We start from the raw sequence: 25,773 nt of genomic DNA, 5'->3' as shown, positions 1-25,773 counted from the left end.
ACAATATTATTATTCTTTACATTATTCTCATAATATATTAATAATATTTATTCTCTCTTAATAAATCATCCTATCAAGTTGCTATGGTGAAGGCAACCCAAAAGGACCATGCACAACCGGGTCAAATACTTGCCTAATATAGTTGCAGCCTTAGACACTATTCCAACAGTCTCCCACTTGGATAAGTCTAGTAACTATATGCACAAGTACAATTCGGTTTGCAATCGTAGCTGTCAAAGATGTTGTCAAACTCTGATCTAATCGATTTTGTCCTTTAGATAAGGGATCGTACAGTCCTCTGTTAGATATCATGCTGAGAATTCTTTGGAATGATTAGTCAAGCATTTAGGTTTCTCGATCTCTAATTTATTTGACATAGAACTTAATCGAACACATCAATTCAGTTCTGACCGGGCCCGGCACATAAGTCAAATCAAATCATCGAGCGGCCTAGATATCGCTTTTACCTTCTTAGATAAAAGTTACAGATAAACTTCGACTTATATGCATTTACTTATTCATTAACCAATTATACACAACAATATGTTTTATAACACCGAGTTACTGATGCGTTTTCGCATTATCAATGTACAATCAATTAACAAATAACAAACCATATATCTAGGTTTTAAGACTATATGATATTATCGTCCTGCGATCACCCTTTTATATCATATTCCATAAGGTGATTCCAGCAAGCGCGGGTTTGTTCCAATGCTCAAAACCAGTTCATAAGCACTCATGAACATCGCAACAATCTTTTTCCATGCCTAATACCATTTAGACAATCTACGCACCAATTCACGACAATCTTCATTCATATCTACTTCCAACATATGAACGATTGTGGACAATTTGAATAATTCGATTATTCTTAATAAACTCAATTATCTGGAAGTCAAAACATGCAAAATGAAACAATAGTTAAACAATTAACATAAGACAGTAACATTACTCATAAATAAAAATCCTTTATTTAATCATCAAATGTTAATTACATTTATCTATTACACGTTTCTTATACTATCTAATCTATGTTAGTATCATCCTTCAGCCCAATACTCCTAGCATGCTGCAAGTGCTTAACCCTACTTAGTCCCTTCGTAAGCGGATCTGCTGGGTTATCTTCTGATGATATCCTCTTCACTACGAGTTTTCCTTCTTCTACACGATGTCTAATAAAGTGATATTTTCCGTCGATATGTCCAGATCTACCATGATCTCTCGGTTCCTTGGTCAAGGCAATCGCTCCTACATTATCACAGAAAATCTCCATGGGCTCCTTTATGGCAGGTACAACTCCAAGATCACCGATGAAGTTCTTCAGCCATATTGCCTCCTTCGACGCTTCGCTCGCTGCAATGTACTCTGATTCGCACGTTGAATCAGCTACGGTTTCCTGCTTGGAACTTTTCCAAGTCACTGCTCCTCCATTCAGAGTAAAAACCCAGCTCAAATGCGAACGGTAGTTGTCACTATACCCTCGCACCTTCAAGTCATCACTCCCATCAAGGACTAAGAACCATTCATTCGTCCTCCGAAGGTACTTAAGGATATTCTTCACCGCAATCCAATGGGTTCTGCCAGGATTCCCTTGATATCTGCTAACCATGCTCAAAGCGAAGGCTACATCAGGGCGAGTACAAGTCATAGCGTACATGATTGAGCCAACTGCAGAAGCGTATGGTACTCGGCTCATTTCTGCTATTTCAGCTTCGGTACTCGGACTTTGAGTCTTACTCAACTTTGCATTACTTTGTATCGGTAATTCTCCCTTCTTTGAGTTTTCCATACTAAAACGTTTTAGTACCTTCTCTAAGTAAGTGTTCTGACTAAGTCCAATTGGTCTCTTACTTCTTTCTCTTACTATCCTTATTCCCAAAATGTAAGAAGCCTCTCCGAGGTCCTTCATAGCGAAGCACTTCCCGAGCCAGGACTTAACTTCCCGCAGAGTCGGGATGTCGTTTCCTATGAGTAATATGTCATCAACATATAGAACGAGGAAGCTTACTATACTCCCACTGGCTTTGACATATACACACGATTCATCTTCGCTTCGTACAAATCCAAACTCTTTGACTTTCTCATCGAAGCAAAGATTCCATCTGCGAGACGCTTGCTTAAGTCCATAAATGGACTTCTCAAGCTTACACACTCTATTCGAATGCTTCGGATCCACAAACCCCTCTGGCTGAGCCATGTAAACATCCTCAGCCAACTTTTCGTTAAGGAAAGCGGTCTTGACATCCATTTTCCAAATCTCATAATCATGAAACGCGGCAATTGCTAGCATCACTCTAATAGATTTTATCTTCGCAACTGGTGAGAAGGTCTCATCATAGTCAACCCCGGGAGTTTGAGTAAAGCCCTTCGCAACCAATCGCGCCTTATATGTGTGTACTTTTCCATCCACGTCGGTCTTCTTCTGCACCCAACGGTCTTACAACCGGGCACATTATCAACCAAATTCCAAACTTGGTTATCATACATGGATTGGATCTCGCTATCCATTGCCTATTTCCATTTTGCAGACTCTGGGCCTGCCATGCTTCCTTATAGCTATTAGGTTCATCAAGATTTATTAGTGTACCATCACTAATATACGTGTCCCCTTCGGTATTAATATGAAAACCATAAAACTGGGGTAGAACTCTAACTCTATCGGAACGTCTAAGAGGTAAGGACTCGTCAATCGGTTCAACCGGAGTTTCCTCCTCGGGTTGAGTGCCAGCGGTAGAGGTTCCTTCATCTATTGACTCTTGAATTTCTTCAAGCTCGATTTGCCTCCCACTGTCTTCTTGGCCTATGAGTTCTCGCTCTCGGAAAACTCCTCTCCTCGCAACAAAGACAACATTGTCCTTCGGTCTATAGAAGAGATATCCAAAGGATTTCTGTGGGTAGCCTATGAAAATACATCGCTCACTTCGAGGTTCGAGCTTGTCATGAGTATCTCGTCTTACGAAAGCCTCGCAACCCCAAACCTTGATATGTGCCAACGAGGGAGCTTTCCATGTCCACATCTCGTGAGGTGTTTTGGCAACCTTCTTTGTAGGGACTCGGTTAAGGATATGGGTGGCAGTCTCTAAGGCATACCCCCAAAAAGAGATTGATAGTGAAGCACGACTCATCATAGAGCGAACCATGTCCAACAAGGTTCGATTACGCCTTTCTGCCACACCATTCAACTGTGGTGTCCTAGGAGGCGTCAATTGCGAAACTATTCCACACTCCTTGAGATAATCGTGGAATTCAAGAATTAGGTACTCTCCTCCTCGATCGGATCGAAGCATCTTGATTTTCTTGCCCAATTGATTCTCCACTTCATTCTTGAACTCTTTGAACTTTTCAAAGGTTTCTGACTTTTGCTTGATTAAATAGATATACCCATATCTTCTATAATCATCAGTAAAGGTCACGTAGAAGCGGTTCCCATCCTTCGAGGTTGATCTAAATGGTCCACATACATCGGTATGTATTAGGTCCAATAGACCCTCACCCCTTTCACACATGCTTGTGAAGGGTGATTTAGTCATCTTTCCAAGCAAACAAGACTTGCACGTTTCATCATCCCTAAGGTTGAATGACTCCAACACTCCATCCTTTTGGAGTTGGGATATGCGTTTCTTGTTGACATGTCCAAGACGACAATGCCACAAGGATGCTTTATCCATACTAGTGGAAGAATCTATGTTCAAAACATCATTTCCTAAGTTATCAATAATCATAACAGTTTCATAAATTCCATTACATGGTATAGCTTCAAAGTAAAAGACACCATTTAGATAAGCCAAAATAGAACCATTCTCATTATTAAAAGAAAATCTAAAACCTTGTCTAAACAAACCATGAAATGAAATGATGTTTCTAGCCATTTCTGGCGAATAGCAACAATTGTTCAAATCTAAACATAAATTATTCCTAAGAACTAAAGAATACACTCCAATCTTGGTCACATGCGACGATCTTCTGTTCCCCATGATTAGATTGATCCTTCCTTGCTCCACATCCCTACTTCTTCTTAGTCCCTGCACATTAGAAAAAATGTGGTAACCACAACCGGTATCAAGAACCCAAGAAATAGCATGATTAGAATCGTTAGATTTAATTGTTTATATACCTACGAAAGATGGCTTGATCTTTCCTTCCTTGATGGCTTGCAGATACTCTGGGCAGCTTCTCTTCCAATGTCCTATCTTGTGGCAGTGGTGGCACTCTGCCTCCTTAGGGTTAGGGCAGGGCTTAGCGGGATCAACTTTGGTCCCACTAGAAGAGGCACCATCTCGGGCTTTAACCTTGCGATAGTTCTTAGACGAAGCCTTCCTCTTCTTTCCCTTTCCTTGACCAATAGCCAAGATAGGAGCAGCGGGTGGATTGGGAGTTGGTGCAACATACTTGTCTTTGAAGTTGCTCTCAGCGACCCTCAAGAGACCTTGGAGTTTGCTTAGGGTGACCTCCTCTTTGTTCATGTGGTAGGTCATCCTAAATTGATTGTACATCGGAGGCAAAGAGTGAAGCACCATGTCGATTGCCAAGTCTTCCCCAAAGTCAACATTTAACTTGCGAAGGCGGTCGACATACCTTTGCATCTTTTGCAGGTGCACGGTAAGAGATTCTCCATGACCCATATTAGCAGAAATCATGTTAGTGAAAATCTCATAACGCTCTTGTCTCGTGTTCTGGTGGTATCTCTCCAATAAGTCTTGATGCATCTCGTACGGGTACATGTCCTCATAGGACTTTTGGAATTCGGAGTTCATGGTGGCTATCATGATGCAATGTACCTTCATTGCATCGCGCTCATGGGTTTCAAAAGCGGTAATTTCAGCCGGAGTAGCGATCTCAGGGTTGATCTTCTCGAGCTTCTCATCGAGGACATACTCCTTATCCTCATAGCAAGCAATGGTGCGAATGTATCTTATCCATTCGCTAAAGTTCGTTCCATCGAAGGTGACCTTTTGGCAAAGGCTCATCAACGTGAAAGAACTAGCAGCAGCGTTGTTTGCGTTCGACATCTACAATTAGAAAGGACGGAGATAGATTAGAATATGAATCCCTAATTATCACCCAATAAGAAAAATTAGGGCTAGGATCCAACAACAATATTTACATGTTAGAAAAGGGATGCCGTAATCCAACATGCAAATAATATGAAGGTAAGTGAATGACGATTCACTAATTCTCCACCATAAAACCTAACTATTAGTCCTAAATGTATTGAGAATTCCTAGGTTCGGATGAGATTCATTGAAACTATTCAATGGCATGTTTAAATCTCGATATGCCCCTCTAGTTTGTGACTGGGATACCGAGGATCACAAAGCGGGTGTGAATTACCATGCAAATTCACATGGTGCCTTCATTGTAACGATCACCTATTCGATGTGCCGGTAAGCCACACACGCTCCATCGAACTATGATAAACAATGAATCACCCTTTGCCACCTTTGCTTAGAACCAATTAGTGTGCCGGTAAACCACACACACTCCACTAACTTCTTAGCAAGGGTACAAAGTGTAATTTCATGGGATTGCGTCAATTCACTTTTCCTAAAGTAACTAAGATTGGGAAATTTTAAAAAATGTGTAGTTACTTTATATTACTTATTATACTTTTAATGAGAGGATGAGGTTGCCCTATCCTACCCATTCGGCTAACGACCCTCCACCGATCAAGCAAGCGGTGGGTGTGAGTGTACACCCATTAAGCGCCATTTTATAGGCCGTAACCTTATACCCACCTTATAGATCGGCTTCGTGAACGAGGCCTACTAACGGTAAGACTAGCATTTTAGTTATACATACATATATATATATATATATATATATATATATATATATATATATATATATATATATATATTAATCTTGTAATATTATATTAGTATAGGGTTGTATTTTAAACATTTTAAAATCTATATACATTTAAAACATGGAGGATCAAATAACAAATAATTTTAATTAACAATTAATTTCCTAATTATCTATATTTGATTTATTCAAGATTTCTTACAAGATAATTACCAAATTAATCAAAATAATTTATTAATTATCATATAAGGAAATTAAATATTTTATTAGTTGATAAATATCTTTAATTAGATCAAGATAATAGTGATATATATCAAAAAATCGGATTAGGGTTGATCTAATATGATTAAGGTAAGTTTCCATAAGATAATCATGAAGAAATCCCGAATCTGGCCATTCCTGACGCTTGGACTCGCCGAGTTCACTAAGGGACTCGCCGAGTCATGCCAACTCGCCGAGTCCACTATGGAACTCGCCGAGTTCATGACTTAGAAACACAAAATCGAATTTTGCAGTTAAGTTTCAAACAAATAAGTAACAATTTAATGAAAACCAAGCTAGGCTCTGATACCACTGATGGGTTTTAGCCATAAGAACTTTACTATGTGCGCATGCAAAACCCTAATGCTTGGATCTAGGCTTTCTAATTAAACATGCTTTGAATCCAAGACTTCTAATGACTAATTTAGGAATAAGAACAATACTAAATCAGATCTAGAATCATACCTTTGAATCTCTTGTTTGATCTTGTTGTCTTGGAGCTCTAGATTCACAATTGTCACTCCTCTAATGGCTTACAAACACCAAATAGCAAGGAGGATGATTTGGGAGAGAGGAGAGGGGAGGGAATTCGTCCAAGGGTTCTCTACTTTAGATCAAGTGCTGATTTCCCTTTGCCATAGGGTCTATTTATACTTGTAGACTCCTTAAGGGTTACAGCTTAAACCCTAATTGGATAATCTTCTCTTAAAGCAATCCAAATCCATTCCTTAGATAGACTTGGACGATTTGAAGCTATCTATAGCTTCTAGAATCCGTCCACCATCTATCCAATATGGATTTATAGTCTAAAGTTTAACTATCAAACAATTGACAGTTTATACCCTCTTATTTAATTAATCTCTTTAAGTAACCAAATTAATTCTAATTAATTTATGACTTATAACAATATTATTATTCTTTATATTATTCTCATAATATATTAATAATATTTATTCTCTCTTAATAAATCATCCTATCAAGTTGCTATGGTGAAGGCAACCCAAAAGGACCATGCACAACCAGGTCAAATACTTGCCTAATATAGTTGCAGCCTTAGACACTATTCCAACAAGAATAATGCTCTAGCCACTTCTAAAATGTGCCTATGTTTCCTTTCAACAAGCCCATTTTGCTGAGGTGTATGTGGCATTGACTTTTGATGAATAATACCTTGTTCTTTAAAATAAGCAACTCCATCATGACTAGAGCCAAGTTCTTTAGCATTATCACTTCGAATACACTTGATGGTTTTATGAAACTGAGTTTTAACAATATTGACAAATGCTTGGATTATAGAGAAGGCATAACTCTTGTTGTTTAACAAATGAATCCAAGTATGTCTTGTGAAATCATCAACAATGGTGATGAAGTATTTATAACCATCATATGTGTTGTGTTTATGAGGACCCCACACATCAACATGAATAAGATCAAAGGAAGCCTTGGAAAATGAAGTACTATGAGGAAATGACAATCTTGTTTGTTTAGCTTGAGCACAAGTTAAACAAGATGCAATATCATCATTAGTGTATTTCAAAGGCAAATTCAAGAATTGCTTGAGTTTATCTATAACAACATGTCCCAAACGTTTATGCCACAACATAACATTTGAATCAGAATGATTATGAATTACATGAGAAACAGATGACAAAGGGGAACTGAAAACAGAAAAACTGTAAGATAGATGTTGTTTGAGTTCATGATACTCAAACACATAGAGATTGTTTATTCTTTTGCCAATGACTCCAAGAGCTAATCTATTCTTCAATGATGGGTCTTGCATGAGACATGTCTCATCAGTAAATAAGACAAAAGTTTTCAACTGTGAAGTTAACTTGGAGATTGATACAAGATTGTATTTGAAAGATGGAACATACAACACATTTTTGAGAATGATTGATGCATGAATTTGAATATCACCGTAATGTGTGATGAACAAGGAATGTCCATTAGGAAGCCCAATCGAATGTGGCTGTGTAAAAGGAGTTAGATTCAAGAAAAGTTGAGGATTAGAACACATATGTTCAGTTGCACCTGTTTCTATGATGAATGAAAAATGTGGTTTAAGCAATGTAGAAGACTTGTATACATTTGCAACAAAATGAGTGTAAGAGAAATCATTACCATCAAATGTCATTGCTTCTTGAAGAATAGAAGAATTTGCTTGGCTGGATGATGGCAGAGTATGTTAATTGAGAAGTTGCAAGAGTTGATGATACTGTTCTTGAGATATAGCAGGAGAAGAATCAGTAGTAGCAAGTTGAGCAGTAGATTTTGGCTCCTCTTTCTTTGTTTTTGTGAACTTGAAATTGGTTGGAAATATAATTAACCGGTAACATTGGGATTTGGAGTGTCCTGTTTTCTTACAATGAGTGCAGGTTAATGACTTCTTCGAAAAATTGGAAGAAGAATCATGTGAAACATTCATAGCAATCATCTCATGATTAACACTTGAAGGAATATTGATTTCTCTCTGTCGTTCTTCTTGAACAATCATAGAATAAACAATGGACAAGCTTGGAAGTGGTTTCATCATCAATATTTGACCACGAAGTATCTTAAAAGTATCATTCAATCCCATGAGGAGTTGAATCAATCGTTGATCATCAAGGTATTTAGCAATACCTGAAGCAGCAGCACATGAACAGTCAGGAATGCTTTGAACAATTCGAAGTTCATCCCAAATTTTGCTTAATTTCGTGAAATATGTGGAGAAATCGTCCGATCCTTGTGATGGAGAATACAATTGTTGTTGAATTTGATAGATGAGAGCTCCATCTGCTTGTTCATAACGATGATTGAGTTCTTTCCAAATATCAGCAGCGGTTGGAAGGAAAATTAAGCTTTCAGCAATATTGCGATGAAGTGAATTGAGTATCCAACTAATCACCATGGAATTTACTCTGGACCAATTCGCAAATAATGATGAACTAGCAGGAGGTTTTGGTGGTGTTCCATCAACAAAAGTTAATTTGTTCTTAGCAGAAAGAGCAATAGTCATGGAACGCTTCCAAGTAGAAAAACCGGTTCCATTAAACACGTTAGTAACAAGAGCATTGCTTGGATTGTCAGATGATCCAAGATAAAAAGGACTTGAAATGTCAATGATGTTGGATTGAATTGATGCGTTACCAGATTGAGACATCGCTGCAAAAAAAAACCCCAAATTGAATCGATGAAACAGAGTAACAATTGAAGAAAATAAGAATTGATTGAAGAATCAAGAACGAACGATTGATTGAAAAACGAATGAAGAAAAACGGATCAATAAGTCTGATACCATGTTAGAGATGAGAGAAAGTAAAATTGAGAGAGAGAGAGAGAGAGAGAGAGATTCATGATTTTTTGTTCGTATTTCTTCAACTGAATGAATATAGACTACAAGCTACCATACATATACAGAAGAAACAAATCTAACTGAATAATTAACAAAATTACAAAAATGCCCTTTCTAACATTAAACGTTGTAACTAACTCTAACTAATCTTGTTAGTTAACATTAATTAGTCAGATTTTGATATTTTTGCAGACAATTAGCGACAAAAAATGTCGCCAATTCTGTTTGCTTTAGTATTGACATTTTTTTCACCATTAAAGATTTCTATCCTGGATCTGTTGCTAAAGTTTTAGTCTAGTACTCTGAATCTATTAGGTTATTTTTTTTTGAACATGATGAGATATAATAGTCTTATTTTAATAACTAAAATAAGTATCTAACGCATTTTGATGATAGTGGAAGAGTATTAATGAATTATGTGAGTCAAACATTGAAAAGGGATACCAAAAAATTACCTCGCAATAAAACAAAATTTTGTAACATTTTGAAACACAATCAGTGTGTCATATATGGATGTTAAAATATTGTGAACTAAATTGCATTTAACTTACAAAAAATTGTTACATATCCTTTTGTAAATTAAGCAATCTTTCATTTTCCAACGTCGGTGCTCAGAAGATAATCTGAACACAATTTGTTTTCAATTAAGGAATCAGACCACAGCTTATGACGTAACATCTATGTATTAAGTAACAGTTCGGATTGAAAAGAATATACAGTTTGTGATTATTTTGACTGTTAATCACTTGTATAATGATTGATTCATCACAAAAGTCCAACAATAGCATTGATTGACATCATCTTGAATATACAAAAACTTACTAAAATACAAAAAACAGGTTGTGTTTTACATGTGCTCACATGCATGTTCATACACAATAACATTCATAACATCCTATATATGAAGATCATATGTTGTCTGTTTCAGTCCATGATAACTTTCACATATATATATATATATATATATATATATATATATATATATATATATATATATATATATATATATATATATATATATATAGACACACACGACAAACGAATTAAACGGAAGCTACTCGCAATATTTCAGTGAGCACTGAGGTTTTGAGCTCCTTTAGTTTGAGGGTGTTTACCGGAAGACTCCCTCACTTTTTTCCTGTCACGTTATCATTTTACTTACTTTTCTTTCACTCATCAAACGAAGGGTGTGTATAGGAAGCTTCCTTCACTTTTTTTTTAATAAAAATAAAAACCATTTATTAATTAAAAATCACATTAAAATAAGCAATATTAAAAATAAAAATACTAGAAAACAACAAATATTAAAAAAACACAACTTAGAAATCATAATTAATATCCGAATTTAAAAAAAACCAAAATACGTCACTCGGAATCGTCATCCTCGTCATCGACATCATCTTCATCGTCATTCTCATCAACGTCATTCTCGTCATCGTCATCCGAATCCTCGCTCTCGACAAACATATCCAAATCCTCACCTAGTTCGTCAAACAAATCATCGTGTCAACACTCCGTCGGCGGCTGAATGTGAGCCATATAAATGTGTTCCACCAAATTAGCACGAATGAGGTCATGAATGTCGCGATCGTATACTTCTCTTCTAATTGCCCTATACTTTTGCCTACCAACAGTTACTCCTTCGACATTTGGCAAAACTTCGTTTTCGTTATATCGCTCTTCCTTCGTCTCTAAGAATCATATTATGTAATATGATGCACGCATACATTACGTGTTGCAATATTTTCACTTCATATGATTGTGCCCCGAATGCTAGTACTTGCCAATTCATCTTAAGTACATCAAATGTTCGCTCCACGTCCTTGCTAGCCGACTCTTACGCCTCTTTAAACTTTTTTCTTTTTTTTTTCGTCGTTCGGACATTTAAACGATTTCACAAAAACAGATAAGGAAGGATATATATATATATATATATATATATATATATATATATATATATATATATATATATATATATATACAATCAATAAGATAATACCCGCACTTATATGCTACCTTGTTTGCTTGAAAAAATATATCGTTTGCCGTTCGAAGGTAGATATCGTTGAATACCGTGCGACTGGTCCAGAACATTGATGTCGTTGTTTGCACCAGCTACACCAAAAAATGCATGTCATATCCAAAGATCATGTTATGTAATTATTTCTAGGACAATTGTCAGCTCTTTGTGGTCGCCTCGTATATACTGACCACGTCATGCATTGGGGCACAATGTCCAATCCCAATGCATGCGATCTATACAACCTAGCATTCCTGGAAACTCATGCTTTCCTTCATGCACCCTGTATAACTGACAGACATCGTTAAAATTGATCCATGATTCAATTTTAATTTTTTATTTTATTTTACATCATTATGATTAATGATTCAATTTTAATAATCTAATTTTTCTTTTCCAATTTTTTTTCTCCCGGACATAGATCTATGCTCGATTTATGATTTGTATTTTTTAAAAATTTTTTTTAAGATGTTCTCACGAGTTCTCACTTTAAAATGAATTAAAAAAACTTAAAACCCCCTTTTTTACAATATTTTTTTAATTAAAACACAAACTAAATGTGCATTAATGAGCCATTTTGACGAACTTTTTGTCATGATAATAGTTTTCAATTATTTCCCCTAATTATTTTCTTTTCCTACATGGTCGTGTCAACAACCGCATCGAAATAATATATATATATATATATATATATATATATATATATATATATATATATATATATATATATTAATTCTACAATAATAATAATAATAATAATAATAATAATAATAATAAAAGTCGAAATTTGTTATTATATATATTTTTTCCGAAAAATTTGAATCTCTAATTTATTAAGTACGTAGTAATAATATTGAAACTGAAAGCAAGTTTCAATTTTTTGTTTATAACTTAGGTAAAGATTAAAACTCTAAATAAAAGATGTCGGCCGTCACCACAAGAAGACAAAGACTCTCCGGTCCTCAGTCCTCACCACAAATGCATGCATTATTCATGTTTTTAAAACTTAGGTAAATAATTGGGTCCAAAGCGGTATAAAGAATAGTAAATAATTTATGCGTATTTAATACTTCAAAATTAAAGAAATTAGGTGATTATTAATTTATTTTAATGATATAACGTTTGTAGTAAATATAATAATATATATTAAATTTTAATAGTCAGCAGCTCCTCTTGTTTTCTCTAAAAAAATCTTTACTGTTCAACAAAAAAAATAATAGTCGGTTAAAAAGAGACTTAATTTTACAATATAGACATCATTCTCAATTATTAAATTATTTTTATTGATCGAAATTTAATTGTTTTTCAAAAAAACTAATTATAAATTTACTTAGATTCAATTAGGTAAATAATTGGGTGGCTCCACTCCACGCAAAATATGAATGCATTTTGTTTTCAACTCCAACGGTTGCCTTTGGTTACTGTTTAATTAATGTATACGTACTTACTACAGTAAGTTTTTGAATGGAACTAAAAGACACATCAATTAATATGGAATAAATGCTTCTGACGACACAAGTTTGGTTTCGGAAATCGACATGAAAATATCAAATCTACCTGTTTAGGCCACTCAAGAGTGGCTTCGGTAACCACCTCGGCTAGCTCGACATACACTGAGCCGAGCTCTCGGCCGAGCCCTCGGCATGCCGAGCTCGGCTTGGCAACTCGGCTGATAGTTACCCATGAAAGAGTGTATATTGGCTTGGGTTTTATTTAGGGTTTAATGTGTTTATGTTTTGGATCGTAAGCTTGTAAACTTTTTTCTAATAGAAGACAACCAGATTTGCAATGTGTTTATGTGTTTATGTTTGGTCTAATAACAGATCCTACTTCAAAGTTAAAATATCTCTTCAAAATTGATTTTAAGAAATTACACAATACCCTCATGAGCTTATAAAATCTATTTGTATTAAATAAATTGATTTATTTTTAATTATTATTATTATTATTATTATTATTATTATTATTATTATTATTATTATTATTATAAAACCTACAAAACTTGCTCTTTGATTATTTTTTATATTAATTAATTTAACAAAAAATATTATGGTAAATGTGGCAACCCATGCTATATAAAAGACAAATTTTGGTTAAATTGTGGCAAAGCTGACGTGACATCTATATGTATTGTAGCAAGTGTGACATCATTTTCATCCGTCTTTTAACTTAGGTTGGGTTTATTTTGTTTTATTTATTTATTTATTTTTTTGCATGTAGCTAAATCTCAAAGTCTCATTTGTCCAAAATGTTAAGGGGAAATGACACAAATACCCTACAAATTTTCTAGGGTTTACTCGTTGAGTCCCTAAAGTTTTTTTCGGACTTTATGGGTCCCTAAACTAGGATATGACATGCTCTTTTAGTCCCTTTCAACCTGTAATAGCCGTTTCAGTGATATTTTAGACCAAAAAAACTCACATTGTGCCCCTATAATGCCAAAAAATAAGTTCAGGGATCAATTTGTATCAAAAAAACTCTCCTTATTTTCTTCTAAAGCCGATTCAAACTCAATTTGTTCCCTTACAAGAAATCAATCGCTGCTCTTCTTTCGGTCTTCACCCTCAATCATCACACACACACACACACACACACACACTCACCAAAGATCATAACCCTCTTCCCCTTCTAATCGATTCTCGATCACAACCCCCTTCCATTATTTTTTTATTTGATTTTAGCTCTTTAAGGAATTAACCCCCTCCTTCCTTCTTCTCTGTTCAAGATCGTACAAACTAGCTCTCCTTCTCCTTCCAAGTTGTAGGTTTGATGGATGCGATGTTGAGAATGATGATGTGGGTTTGATGAGGTTCACATAGGATAAGTACTCAAGATATAAGGTATATGTTTAAAAAACAAAAGATTGATACTTTCCTAAGTATCTTATCAAATAACCACTCGAAACTAATCGAGTGTGTAAATCAAATCTCAAAGATGGAAGAAGTGAATCAAATATTAAAGGAAAGTATGATAAGTTATGAATTAAAGATAGTTAAAGAAAGTATTCCCTAGAAACTGATAGTGTTAGAAAGTTTTGAAAGTCTATATATTCATAAACAAAGTTCCTATCTCAAAGAGTACTTTTAAAGTTGTAAAACCTATGAACTCACTAAAATTATGTTGACTGTTTTCAAAACCCATGTATTCCTAGGAAATCGAATGGAGAAAAGATCGTTACAAGGAAGGACAAGAAGCATGGGACTAGTTAGATTTTATCATGTAAGAGTCAATGTAATCGTGGGTTATTAATAAAAGAATTATGTTGTTCAATTTATGCTCTGTGATTTAGATAATCAATGTACCCTGTAAAGACTCAACGTTTCCGCCACCGGTCGAGGGTGTGACAGAGAATGGTATCAGAGCCGAAGGTTATAGCGAACCAGTAACCCCTTAGGAAATTACGACTATAGTCTAGGGCATATACTCCGATAAGGTTTATCCTCAAACTTGTAAATAAAAGTATTAATATTAATTACACAACTGATAGACTACTTACGGGAAAAGTGACTAGTTTGAATTGTCACTTGGGTTGCTGGATTTCAAAACGGCTATATGCTAAAATAGTCCTACCCTCCGTCGCTTCTCACCTAGTTGATCCTTATTTGATAGTCTAGAAGTACTAACAAACATAATAATCTCAAATCCAGAACATTTAGATATACTAATCAGAAGCATCTGATATAACGATCAATTGTACTAACTAAATCAAAGTGTGTATGTCAAACCACAACTAAATGTAGACTAATCACCTATGTTTAGTTATGGACGGACCAATACACCAACTAAATGTAGATTCGGTAATTGATAAACTAAGATAAACACATATAGATCATACAAATCAAAAATAAAAATATAACATACATAAATGTATTAAAAGATGTCAAATCTGTACAACCAATATCAAAATACAACAAATCACCAAATCAAATCTGCCCACCCTCACCATCGCCATCATCGACGAGTACTATCAAATCTGCCCACCATCACCATCGCCATCATCGCTCGCGTACTCGTCCTCCTTTCCCTCATCGCCGCCGTTGTCGTCATCACTAGTATCCCCTGTTGTGTGCCGGAAGGGCCAACATCATGGTCTGATCATGGAAAGGGTGGAAAATCCATCCCATGAAACCCCATAATTCTGGTAAGAGATGACATGATTCACTGCTAAGCTCGTAAGATGGTATGATGTTCCTCATGTAGAACATCCATGCGTCGAGACAAGTGGTGGAAGTCGACCTCAGGCTCAGGTTCCTGTCGAGTAGCCTCTAGTGAGCGCCTAGGTCTTTTTCGCCTCTCAAATGTAGGCTCAGGAATATGCTCTAGCTCCACTTGTCTAGGAGGCGGAACGATATCATCATAAGAGATCCTCATAATCTGATAAGCTCCCCATACCATATACCGTGTCTTCCTTATAGCAGTCACACCTAACTTGCTGATGGGAAACGAAGCCATCCCATTGGTGTCGATCCCATTAGAATGAGCCAAACGAGTAAGCCAATGACCTCTACATATCTGAATATTTTGATGGGTTTCGAAACAATATATAAGTTATTTTTTCATAAAAACCGGTCAGCGGAAGCGTTAAAAATAACAAATTTATTTTTTAGTTTATAACAAAATCAAACCATCAAGGATCCATTTATAGAGGTTAGAATGAAATAAAAACAACCGTAGAGTTTTTGGAATAAGAACATTTGAAGCTTTTGAACCCACTTGGTTTTGGGGTGTTGATGAAGATAGCAAAAAATCGAAGAGCATGATTTTCTCTGTGTATCCACCATCAAGAGTAAGGCACTTAGAATGCTAGTTCGTTCTTATATTCTTGAGTGTCTTAAGCCTTTAAGTTCTTAACTCAAATAAGAACTAAAGGAGACAAATCAAGGAAGCTTTAGATACCAAATTAAAGCACCAAACTTCAAAATGAAGGAAGCTCTTCATACTCACAATTTTAGATAGAAAGAAGGGATGAATGTAAGACAAAAGAACTAACTAGTTTTTCATGCAAAGAGTCCCCTTTTATATCCCATGCAAGGTAAGGGTTTTACATTAAAATAATCTAAAGTATTTGTAGCCTTTAGAAGCATTTGGAGACAAAGCATGGAGGTTGGCAAGTAGCCTCCATATTTCTTTATTAAATTTGGCCATACCACTCAAAAGAGGATGAATTCTTTAATTTTTATAAACTTTAATCTTATAAAATATAAACTTTATCTATAGGTAAAAGACAAAAGAATCCAACTAGTCTAAAAGGTTGTGCATGACTTATTAATTCATACCATATTAAATAATAACTAGTTATACTCTCGTATAGTTGTTATTTTCATAAAATAATAAATATCCCTAATTAAAATACACGAATTGATATTATTCATTAATAATCACATTAATAGTAAATATACAAAATATGTCAACTTGATAAAGGTTTGACCCTATAGGATTATATATTATTAGCAATGCTACTCAATAATGATTTTTGGGAATATAGATTCAATAATATCCCACTTGCATAAGATTCATTACAGACTGACATACAGTATCTGACATCTACCAATGGGCTATTGGCCCTAACATATGAAGGATGTTATCTCATTAACAACCAATTCCAGGAGTTCTAAGCTGCAATTGTTACTAGTGGTGTGGTATCAATTATTCCTTTGTCTCAAACATCATGTTGAACATGAGATATTGATCACGATCAATATCATTTAGAGTTCAATGTTGTTTAAGCCTTATATGTGTAACTCTTAACGAATAAGAGGGACAAATCCCATCTTGACTACATATGCCTATCAATGTAGTTCATGCCGTACCTAATGATATCCCTTATGACTACCTTTTATGGAACATCATTAAACCATGTCAAAGCACAACAATTCCTACACATCAAGTCCTAAAAATGTATCTAAGGTCTAAGAATACAAAGATACAACCTTGATCCAAACATCGCTCATGACTACAATCCATAAAGTGATTTTGACGTGGGTCAGGTCCAATACTTATTCTCCTAATCAAGTATCTACAAAGTTGGTAGCAACTCTTGCTATTCTCATTTTCATGAGAATCAACCAGCCCACCCATATTAGTCTTACCTCATAAATGCTCCCATAAATATAAATGACAGTTATTCAAGGATTTAAACATGCTAATATAGAACACACCAATTTATTGATGAAAGACTCATATCCAATATCTCAACTCATTACAATATTTGTTGCTTTTATTGTTCCAATATCTAAATACAAAATTTCAATCAAATACATTTACTTATATCAACAAGGACCTATAGCACCAACATGAATTTCATGCTTTAGTTAATGAAGGATCTTTGCTAAGTAGATTTGACAAACTTGATTTATATAAACTTTGTGAATATAAAAATTTTCAGTTTTATACATAACTCATATATAAAGAAAACTATTAAGAATGTATTAGATGCATAAATATGAATTAGATACCAATACTTGCGTAATGGGATTACTTATGGTCATAATCAACTATACATTAAGCATCTTTGTATGCGGTTCTCCAAACCACAATATACTCTCACTCTGATATGTAATTGTAATTAAAATCTACATGGAAACACTACCATGTAACTTTCTCCTTTATTCATAATGAGGACACGCCCGATTATGATTAGGAATCATCTCAATCTATTTGGAAGTTTAGCACATGTGCAACAACTTTAAACATAGTTTTCTTTCAAATACTCTACAGATTAGGAATATTTATATAGTTCTCGTAAGTACCTGAGGGTGTTCCTATAAGTCACATAATGACTTGTTCTCGGATTATACTAGTATCATTCGACATGCTCTAAGCATATGACTTATTTGGCCATTATGCATAATCATGACATATATGATTAATCTAATTGTAGCAACATATGGAATACAATCACATTATCTAGTTCAAAACATTTGCATTAGGATTTTGCTCAAAATCATGGCATGTGGTATTTGACATGATAACTTTCTCAGAGCCTTTATCTTAAGCTCTTTAAGATCCTTGACAATTAATTCAATTTTACTTAATCTTTTAAGCTGCCATGATCTATCTATATAGATCCTTGTTCCAAGGATTAGTATGTTGACTACATATAAGACTAGGAATCCTACTGCGCTTCCACTAGCTTTGTAGAAAACACAAGAGTCTTTTTGATTTATAATCTGTAACATCCTGAGATTAGTTATACCTCGTGACCCTTGGTCTTTTGAGTATTTGGCCATTTTAGTCCATTTATGAGAAAAGGTGGTGAATGAGTATGCGAGGCGTACGCGAGTGTACGCTCAACGTACTCATATGCATGCATTTGACGCGGAAGCCACCTAGTACGCTGGGCGTACCAGAGGGTACGATGGGCGTACTAGGCTTAGAGTGAAAACCCTAATTTAGGGTCAGACCCCCTATTTAAAGGATATGATGGACTCATTCTTGGTCACCATTCTCAGTCACCAACCCTCGTAAACCCTAGTTTTCGTTCTTAGAGCTTGTGAGTGTATTAGAGAGCCTTGGGAGCATTCTTGAGTTTCTTTGGCGTGAAGAAGGATTCTTGAAGAAGAAGGAGTGGGATTTCAGGCCTTGGATCCGGGCTTATCTTAGTGTGGAGCTTCATTTTGAGGTATAAAGCTCAGAACTTTCTCACTCTTTTAGCTTTTTCATCTTAGTAGAGTATTCTAGGGTTTTGTCCCAAAAGCTAGAGACTTTATGTGATATTGTACTCCAGTGACCATGATCCACCCCCTTTGAGTATATTCAGTGGTGTAGAGTCATAAAAATGCTATCTTGGATGTTGGGATCAAGCCATGCAAGAGATATGTGCTTTTTGTCATAAGAGGGTGAGTGTTTTATGTGTTTGGGACCTTTCAAGCCATGTAAAGGCATAAAGTCCCTGACTTTATGGGTTAAGAGCTATTTGAGAGTCCAGATCTGATATATGAGCCAAGGTCTTAACTGTTTAAGACCTAACAAGTGAGAAGGGTGAAACTGGAGCGTACGTCGGGCGTAATTCCAGTATGCACATCGTAGGGGTCGCGCATCCCCGATATCTGCATGGCAGCCGAGTACGCCCAACGTAAAGAGCTGGTAGGCGCGACGTACTTCCTTCCGTTGACTTCTGTTGAATTGTAGGGTTTGGGTTAAATTACGGACATTTAGGGCCATTGAGGGGTAAAATGATATTTTTCCCTTCTGTGAGATAGTGTAGCCTCTTGAGATCCGTGATTAATTAGGGATAATTGTTGGGTATGTTAGGCGGAGGCTAGACCGGTGGTTTGAGTTCGAGTTTTGCTGACTTCTTGCAAGGTGAGTCTTTTCACTATAATTGCCTTGAGTGGTACCTTGTGTGATTGAGTTGCTTATTGTGATTATTTGTGTATTTGATATTCTGCATTATGTCTTTGTGATTTATGCGGAGTATTATTATTTTGAGCTTGCTGAGTTGGGACCGGAGGGTCCCATTGAAGCACATTGACCGAAGGGTCTTATCGAGTTATAGCCTAGAGTGGCTAATGAGTTGTATGTGGTGTTTTGGGGAGCTCACTAAGCTTCGTGCTTACCGTGTTATGTGTTATGTGTTTCAGGTAGTTTCGATGATCGCAGGAAGGCCCAACGTGATTGTACACACACTCGCATTGGAGATATGTCTTGGAGGATCCTGGTTTATGTGATAATCAACTTTTGACAGTAAATTGTATTAATGTTCACACTTGAGATTTTCGGGAAATATGACATGTGATTTTTATGTTTAAAAGTGAAAAATCTGTTTTGAAAAATTTCGGTGTTACAAGTTGGTATCCGAGCCTTGGTTTGAGGGATTCAGATGTACCTCCAGGTGTGTTTGGACTCAAACTGAGGATTTGAGGAAAAAAATTTCAAAAGGAATGATTTTTCTAAAACAAGAAAGAGATTTAAGAGGAAACGAGTTGGAGCGGTGTTACAATCAGCCAGAGCCCGAACGGTGATTTCCTAAGATACCCTTACTTTGTAATATGAGATATTTCGAATGTTCTGTTAGGGTTGTGTGATAGATATTAGGCTAGGTATTTCATATTTTAGGGCTAGAGTTGCCTAATTTGTGATGGCTTAGCCTAGGAGTTGTTGTTGATTAGTGATATCTGCTATTTGCTCTGAGTATGTGTTGAGTTTTGAGTTGAGAGATAATCTAGGAGGGGATACCTAGATGATCTTGAGAGGAGTCTTCCATATATAGAGTATTTGTGAACTAGAATCCTAAGAGGAGGACTTCAGGTGACTATGGAACTGGTGTGGAAGGTAGTATTGGGCCCGTACTACTGGAAGCACCAGATCTGCAGGCAACTTAAGTACGAATCCATACAGTGCTAGGAGAAAGTGATCGAGTGTGAGTATACTCGAGCAAGTATCTGATGATTTTTTGTTGTGTTTTAGAGACATCATGGTAGCTACATGCCACACCCCAGAGAGCAGTGTAGTTAGCGATGACGAGATTCACATGATGATTCATGATAAGGTGGCCGCAGCTATATAGGAGGCTATTCCATAGATGTTTGGGTCTATTAAGACCACTCTTATCAAGACGTTTGATGAGCGATATGTTGCTGTTTCGGAGGCAGCTGCTGCTACAGTCACCCTGGCTGTCGCTGCTTCCAGGCCGCAGGGTGTGACTCGTTGCTTATCGGGAGTTCAGCAACACGAAGCCACTAGAGTTTGATGGGAATCAGGATCCGATTGCTTCGATGAGATGGATCTTTAACATCGAGGGATTTTTCTATACCTGTTCATGCCCAGAGCATTTGAGGGTGCGGTTCGCGCTGAACCAACATCGCTAGGGAGTGAAGGACTGGTGGAAATTTGTGACAACCAACTTTACTCCTGCAGAGCATACTGTAGTGACTTGGGAAAGATTTGTGATGATGTTCCGTTATGAGTATGTTCCCCTGGTGGAGAGGGAACGGTTAGCCCAGGAGTTTCTGTCTCTCAGACAGAAGACATAGTTGGTTACTGTGATTGCTCGGATGTTTCACGAGAGGGCGTTATTCTGCCCTGAGCATGTGTCAACTGAGAAGTCTCGCATGATCCATTATTTGAGCATTCTGAGGAGGGATATTCAACAATTCATGGCGAACTCATCTTATCGGACATTTGCGGAGCTTCAGGAAAATGCCAGGAGGAGGGAAATCGAGTTGGAGACCCAGGCTAGGGAGGATGTGGAGTCTCAGGGGAGAGACCAGCGGCTGGTGCAATCGCAGTCGGTAGCCAAGCGGGCTAAGCCCGCCAATTTAATATCAGGAAGCCAGATGGGCCGCACTTGTGGGAAGTGCGGCAAGAGTCATGAGGGATCTTGCAGGGCGGGGATTTTCTACAAGTTTGGCAAGGAGGGGCATATGGCAAGGATTTTCCCAAGGGATTTGCACTCTGCTTTCACTGCAATTAGACTGACCATCAGAAGGCCGAATGCTCTCAACTTGTTCAGGGATTAGCTTAGGGTTTCGCTCTTGCTGATTTGCATGCTGCGGATGTTCGACCAGTGAAGACCGAGGCTCCAAAGGCTCGTGGGAGAGCTTTTCAGCTGAAAGTGGAGGAGGTTCGCGTAGCACCTGATGTCGTGGCTGGTACGTATTTCTTTATTTTTTTTTGATTTGATGAGATTTATTGTGCTTATTCTGTGCTATATCCAGGTATATTTCTTGTGAGCTTTATACTGGCTTTAGTGTTATTGGATTGGGGTGCGATTCGATCATTCATGTCTTTAGCTTTTAGTCATCACATCAGTATCCGACGCGAGGAGTTGAGTCGACCTTTGAGGGTTTCTATAGCCGATGAGCATGCGATTTTTACAACTGATGTGTTCTGGGGATGTGTGCTGGAGATTTTTGGTGTCGAGTTTACGATTGACCCGGTACCGATTGTGATGGGTGATGTCTATGTCAATGTGGGCATGGATTGGTTGATCCGTTTTGGAGAAGTGATTTACTGCGAGCGTCAGTTAGTGACTATACGAGAACCCAGTTGGGGAGTGCTTACCGTGTATGGCAAGGGTACCAGATGCGGGTCAGACTTCTACTCTGCTGCCAGGGCAAGGCAGAGTTTACAGCGAGGATGTAGGGGTTTCTTGGTGTACGCGATGGATACGTGAATTGTGTCAGAGAGGCTGAGTTCTATTTCCGAGGTTCCGATAGTGTACGAGTTTCCTGATGTTTTTCTCGAGGAGTTACCGGGTGTGCCTCCTGAGAGACAAGTGGATTTTCGGATTGATTTGGTTCCGGGAGTGGCGCCAATCGCCAAGGCACCTTATTGCCTTGCGCCGCCAGAGATGCAGGAGTTATCCTTATAGCTTCAGGAGCTGCTGGGGAAGGGATTTATTCGACCAAGTAGCTCGCCGTGGGGAGCGCCGATCCTTTTTGTCAGGAAAAAGGATGGTTCACAACGGATGTGCATTGATTACCGGGAGTTGAACAAGCTAACAGTCTAGAACCTTTATCTACTTCCGAGGATCGATGATTTGTTCGATCAGTTGCAAGTGGCATCTTGGTTTTCCAAGATTGTTTTGAGATATGGGTATCACTAGATGAGAGTACGAGAGGAGGATAATCAGAAGACGACTTTCAGGACTCGTTATGACATTACGAGTTTGTGGTGATGCCTTTCGGGCTCACCAACGCACCGACAATGTTCATGGATCTCATGAACCGGGTGTGCAGGCCTATGTTGCACCGGTCGGTGATCATGTTCATCGACGATATCTTGGTATATTCGAGGTCCAGGGAGCAGCATGAGGAGCATCTGCGTGAGGTTCTTGGGGTATTGAGGTCGGAGAGGCTGTATGCTAAATTCTCCAAGTGTGATTTCTGGTTACGAGAAGTCCAGTTCCTGGGACACCTCGTTAATCAGAATGGGATTTTGGTCGATCTGGCCAAGATTGAGGAAGTCATGCAATGGGAGGTGCCGAGATCCCCATTTAAGATCAGGAGTTTTTTGGGATTGGCCGGGTACTATCGGAGATTTATCAAGGATTTCTCCAAGATTGCGGTTCCTCTCACCAGATTGACCTGGAAGGGCGTTACATTTGTTTGGGGGCCTGAGCAGAAGGCATCATTTGAGACTCTTCGCCAGAGATTGTGCGAAGCTCCTGTTTTGGCTCTTCCGGAGGGAGTGGAGGACTTAGTAGTTTTCTGTGATGCATCCATTTCGGGGATAGGCGCAATGTTGATGTAGAGAGGTCATCTGATAGCATATGCGTTGAGGCAGCTGAAGCCTCATGAGACGAGATACCCCACTCATGATTTGGAGTTAGGGGCAGTGGTGTTCACCCTCAAGATTTGATGCCGCTATCTTTATGGTGTCCGGTGTACCATATATACAGACCACAAGAGCCTAAATGTAACATCCCCCTCTGGCACGTATCACAATATTGTCCGCTTTGGGCCACTCGGCACGAGGACTTCCCAGGGGGTCACCCATCCTGGTACTAGTCCCGCCCGAGCACGCTTAACTGCAGAGTTCTTATGGGATCTGCTGCCCTCACAGCTTTAAAACGCGTTGTGATAGGGAAGGTATCCACACCCCTTATAAGGAATGCTTAGTTCTCCTTCCCAGCCGATGTGGTATCACATCTAACCCACTCTGATCCCACATCAGCTGGGAAGGAGAACTAAGCATTCCTTATAAGGGGTGTGGATACCTTCCCTATCACAACGCGTTTTAAAGCTGTGAGGGCAGCAGATCCCATAAGAACTCTGCAGTTAAGCGTGCTTGGGCGGGAGTAGTACCAGGATGGGTGACCCCCTGGGAAGTCCTCGTGCCGAGTGGCCCAAGGCGGACAATATTGTGATACGTGCCAGAGGGGGATGTTACAAATGGTATTAGAGCCAGGGCACGGGTCGATGTGCTCGACAGGGACGTCGAACCCTATAATGGGGGGGTGAAAGTGGGTTAGATCTGATCCCACATCGGCTGGGAAGGAGAACTAAGCATTCCTTATAAGGGGTGTGGATACCTTCCCTATCACAACACGTTTTAAAGCTGTGAGGGCAGCAGATCCCATAAGAACTCTGCAGTTAAGCGTGCTCGGGCGGGAGTAGTACCAGGATGGGTGACCCCCTGGGAAGTCCTTGTGCCGAGTGGCCCAAAGCGGACAATATTGTGATACGTGCCAGAGGGGGATGTTACATTTAAGTATCTGATGGATCAGCCCAATCCAAATATAAGGTAGAGGAGATGGTTGGATGTAGTGAAATACTACAACTGTGAGATATTATGCCACTCAGGGAAGGCTAATGTGGTAGCCAATGCCTTAAGCCGCAGAGCATAGAGTACTCCGATCCGAGATATGTATATGAGGATGATAATGATGACTCTAGTCTTAGATACCATCCGAGAGGCCCATGTGGAGGCTATGATGTCGGAGAATTGCAAGAGAGAGGGTGTGGTTGGACACGCGCCCGAGTTCATGACAGACAGTCGTGGGCTTATGACCTTCCATGGGCGGATTTGGGTTCCCTATACAGGTGGAGCTTGCAGTATTCTGATGGAGGAGGCACATAAATCGAGATTCTCGATCCACCCGGGGGCCATTAAGATGTATTTGGACTTGAAGAGAGACTATTGGTGGCCCTGTATGAAGAGGGACATGGCATGGGTTGTAGAGAGGTGTTTGACCTGTCGCCGGGTTAAGGCGGAGCACCAGCGAACGCATGGTCCATTGCAGCCTCTGGAGATTCTCCAGTGGGAGTGGGAACAAATTTCTATGGACTTTATCACCAAGTTGTCGAGAACTGCGTGTGGGGTTGACACGATTTGGGTGATAGTGGACCGGTTGACAATGATTGCTCACTTCCTTGCTATTAGTGAGAGTTCTTCTGTGGAGAGACTGGTCGAGATTTATGTGAGGGAGGTGGTAGCTCAGCATGAAGTGCCGACCTCATTAGTGTCAGACCAAGACGTGCACTTTACTTCTAGTTTTGGAAGAAATTTCATGAGTATTTGGGTACACGGTTGCACTTCAGCACCGCATACCATCCGCAGACAGATGGGCAGAGCGAGCAGACGATTCAGACACTTGAGGACATGCTGCGAGCATGTGTGATGGAATTCAGAGGAAGTTGGGACACTTATTTGCCCTTGGCTGAGTTGTTTTACAACAACAACCATCATTCGAGTATTGGTATGCCTCCCTTTGAGCTTCTTTATGGGAGGAGATGAAGGACTCGCATTTATTGGGGAGAGGTAGTGCTGAAGATGACTGAGCAGATTCAGCAGGTCAGACAGAGGTTACTGACAGCCTAGAGTCGCCAGAAGAGTTATACAGACATGCGGTGATCCGAGCTGGAGTTCCAGGTCGGGGATTTTGTACTCTTGAAGGTATCCC

At 38.3% G+C, this 25,773-nt stretch overlaps 1 protein-coding gene and 1 pseudogene across 1 annotated transcript; one reads left to right on the top strand and one right to left on the bottom strand.

Annotated features, from left to right (window-relative positions):
• Positions 1-8,257: 8,257 nt before the first annotated feature.
• On the bottom strand, positions 8,258-9,214 carry LOC145089583 (uncharacterized). The gene has a single exon (XM_079028005.1). It carries the CDS (start codon positions 9,212-9,214, stop codon positions 8,258-8,260), a length of 957 nt encoding a protein of 318 aa, XP_078884131.1.
• A 14,884-nt stretch (positions 9,215-24,098) lies between these two features.
• LOC145091026 (5S ribosomal RNA) lies at positions 24,099-24,216 on the top strand (annotated as a pseudogene).
• The last annotated feature ends 1,557 nt before the right edge of the window (positions 24,217-25,773 follow it).

The sequence above is a fragment of the Lactuca serriola genome, chromosome 2 (assembly GCF_051521515.1).
Source record: "Lactuca serriola cultivar US96UC23 chromosome 2, Lser_US96UC23_V15, whole genome shotgun sequence".
NCBI lineage: Eukaryota > Viridiplantae > Streptophyta > Magnoliopsida > Asterales > Asteraceae > Lactuca > Lactuca serriola.
This window is presented reverse-complemented; position numbering and strand designations above follow the sequence as displayed.

Coding starts and splice junctions, on each gene's coding strand:
- LOC145089583 (XM_079028005.1), bottom strand. CDS start 9,214: ATGTCTCAATCTGGTAACGCATCAATTCAATCCAACATCATTGACATT.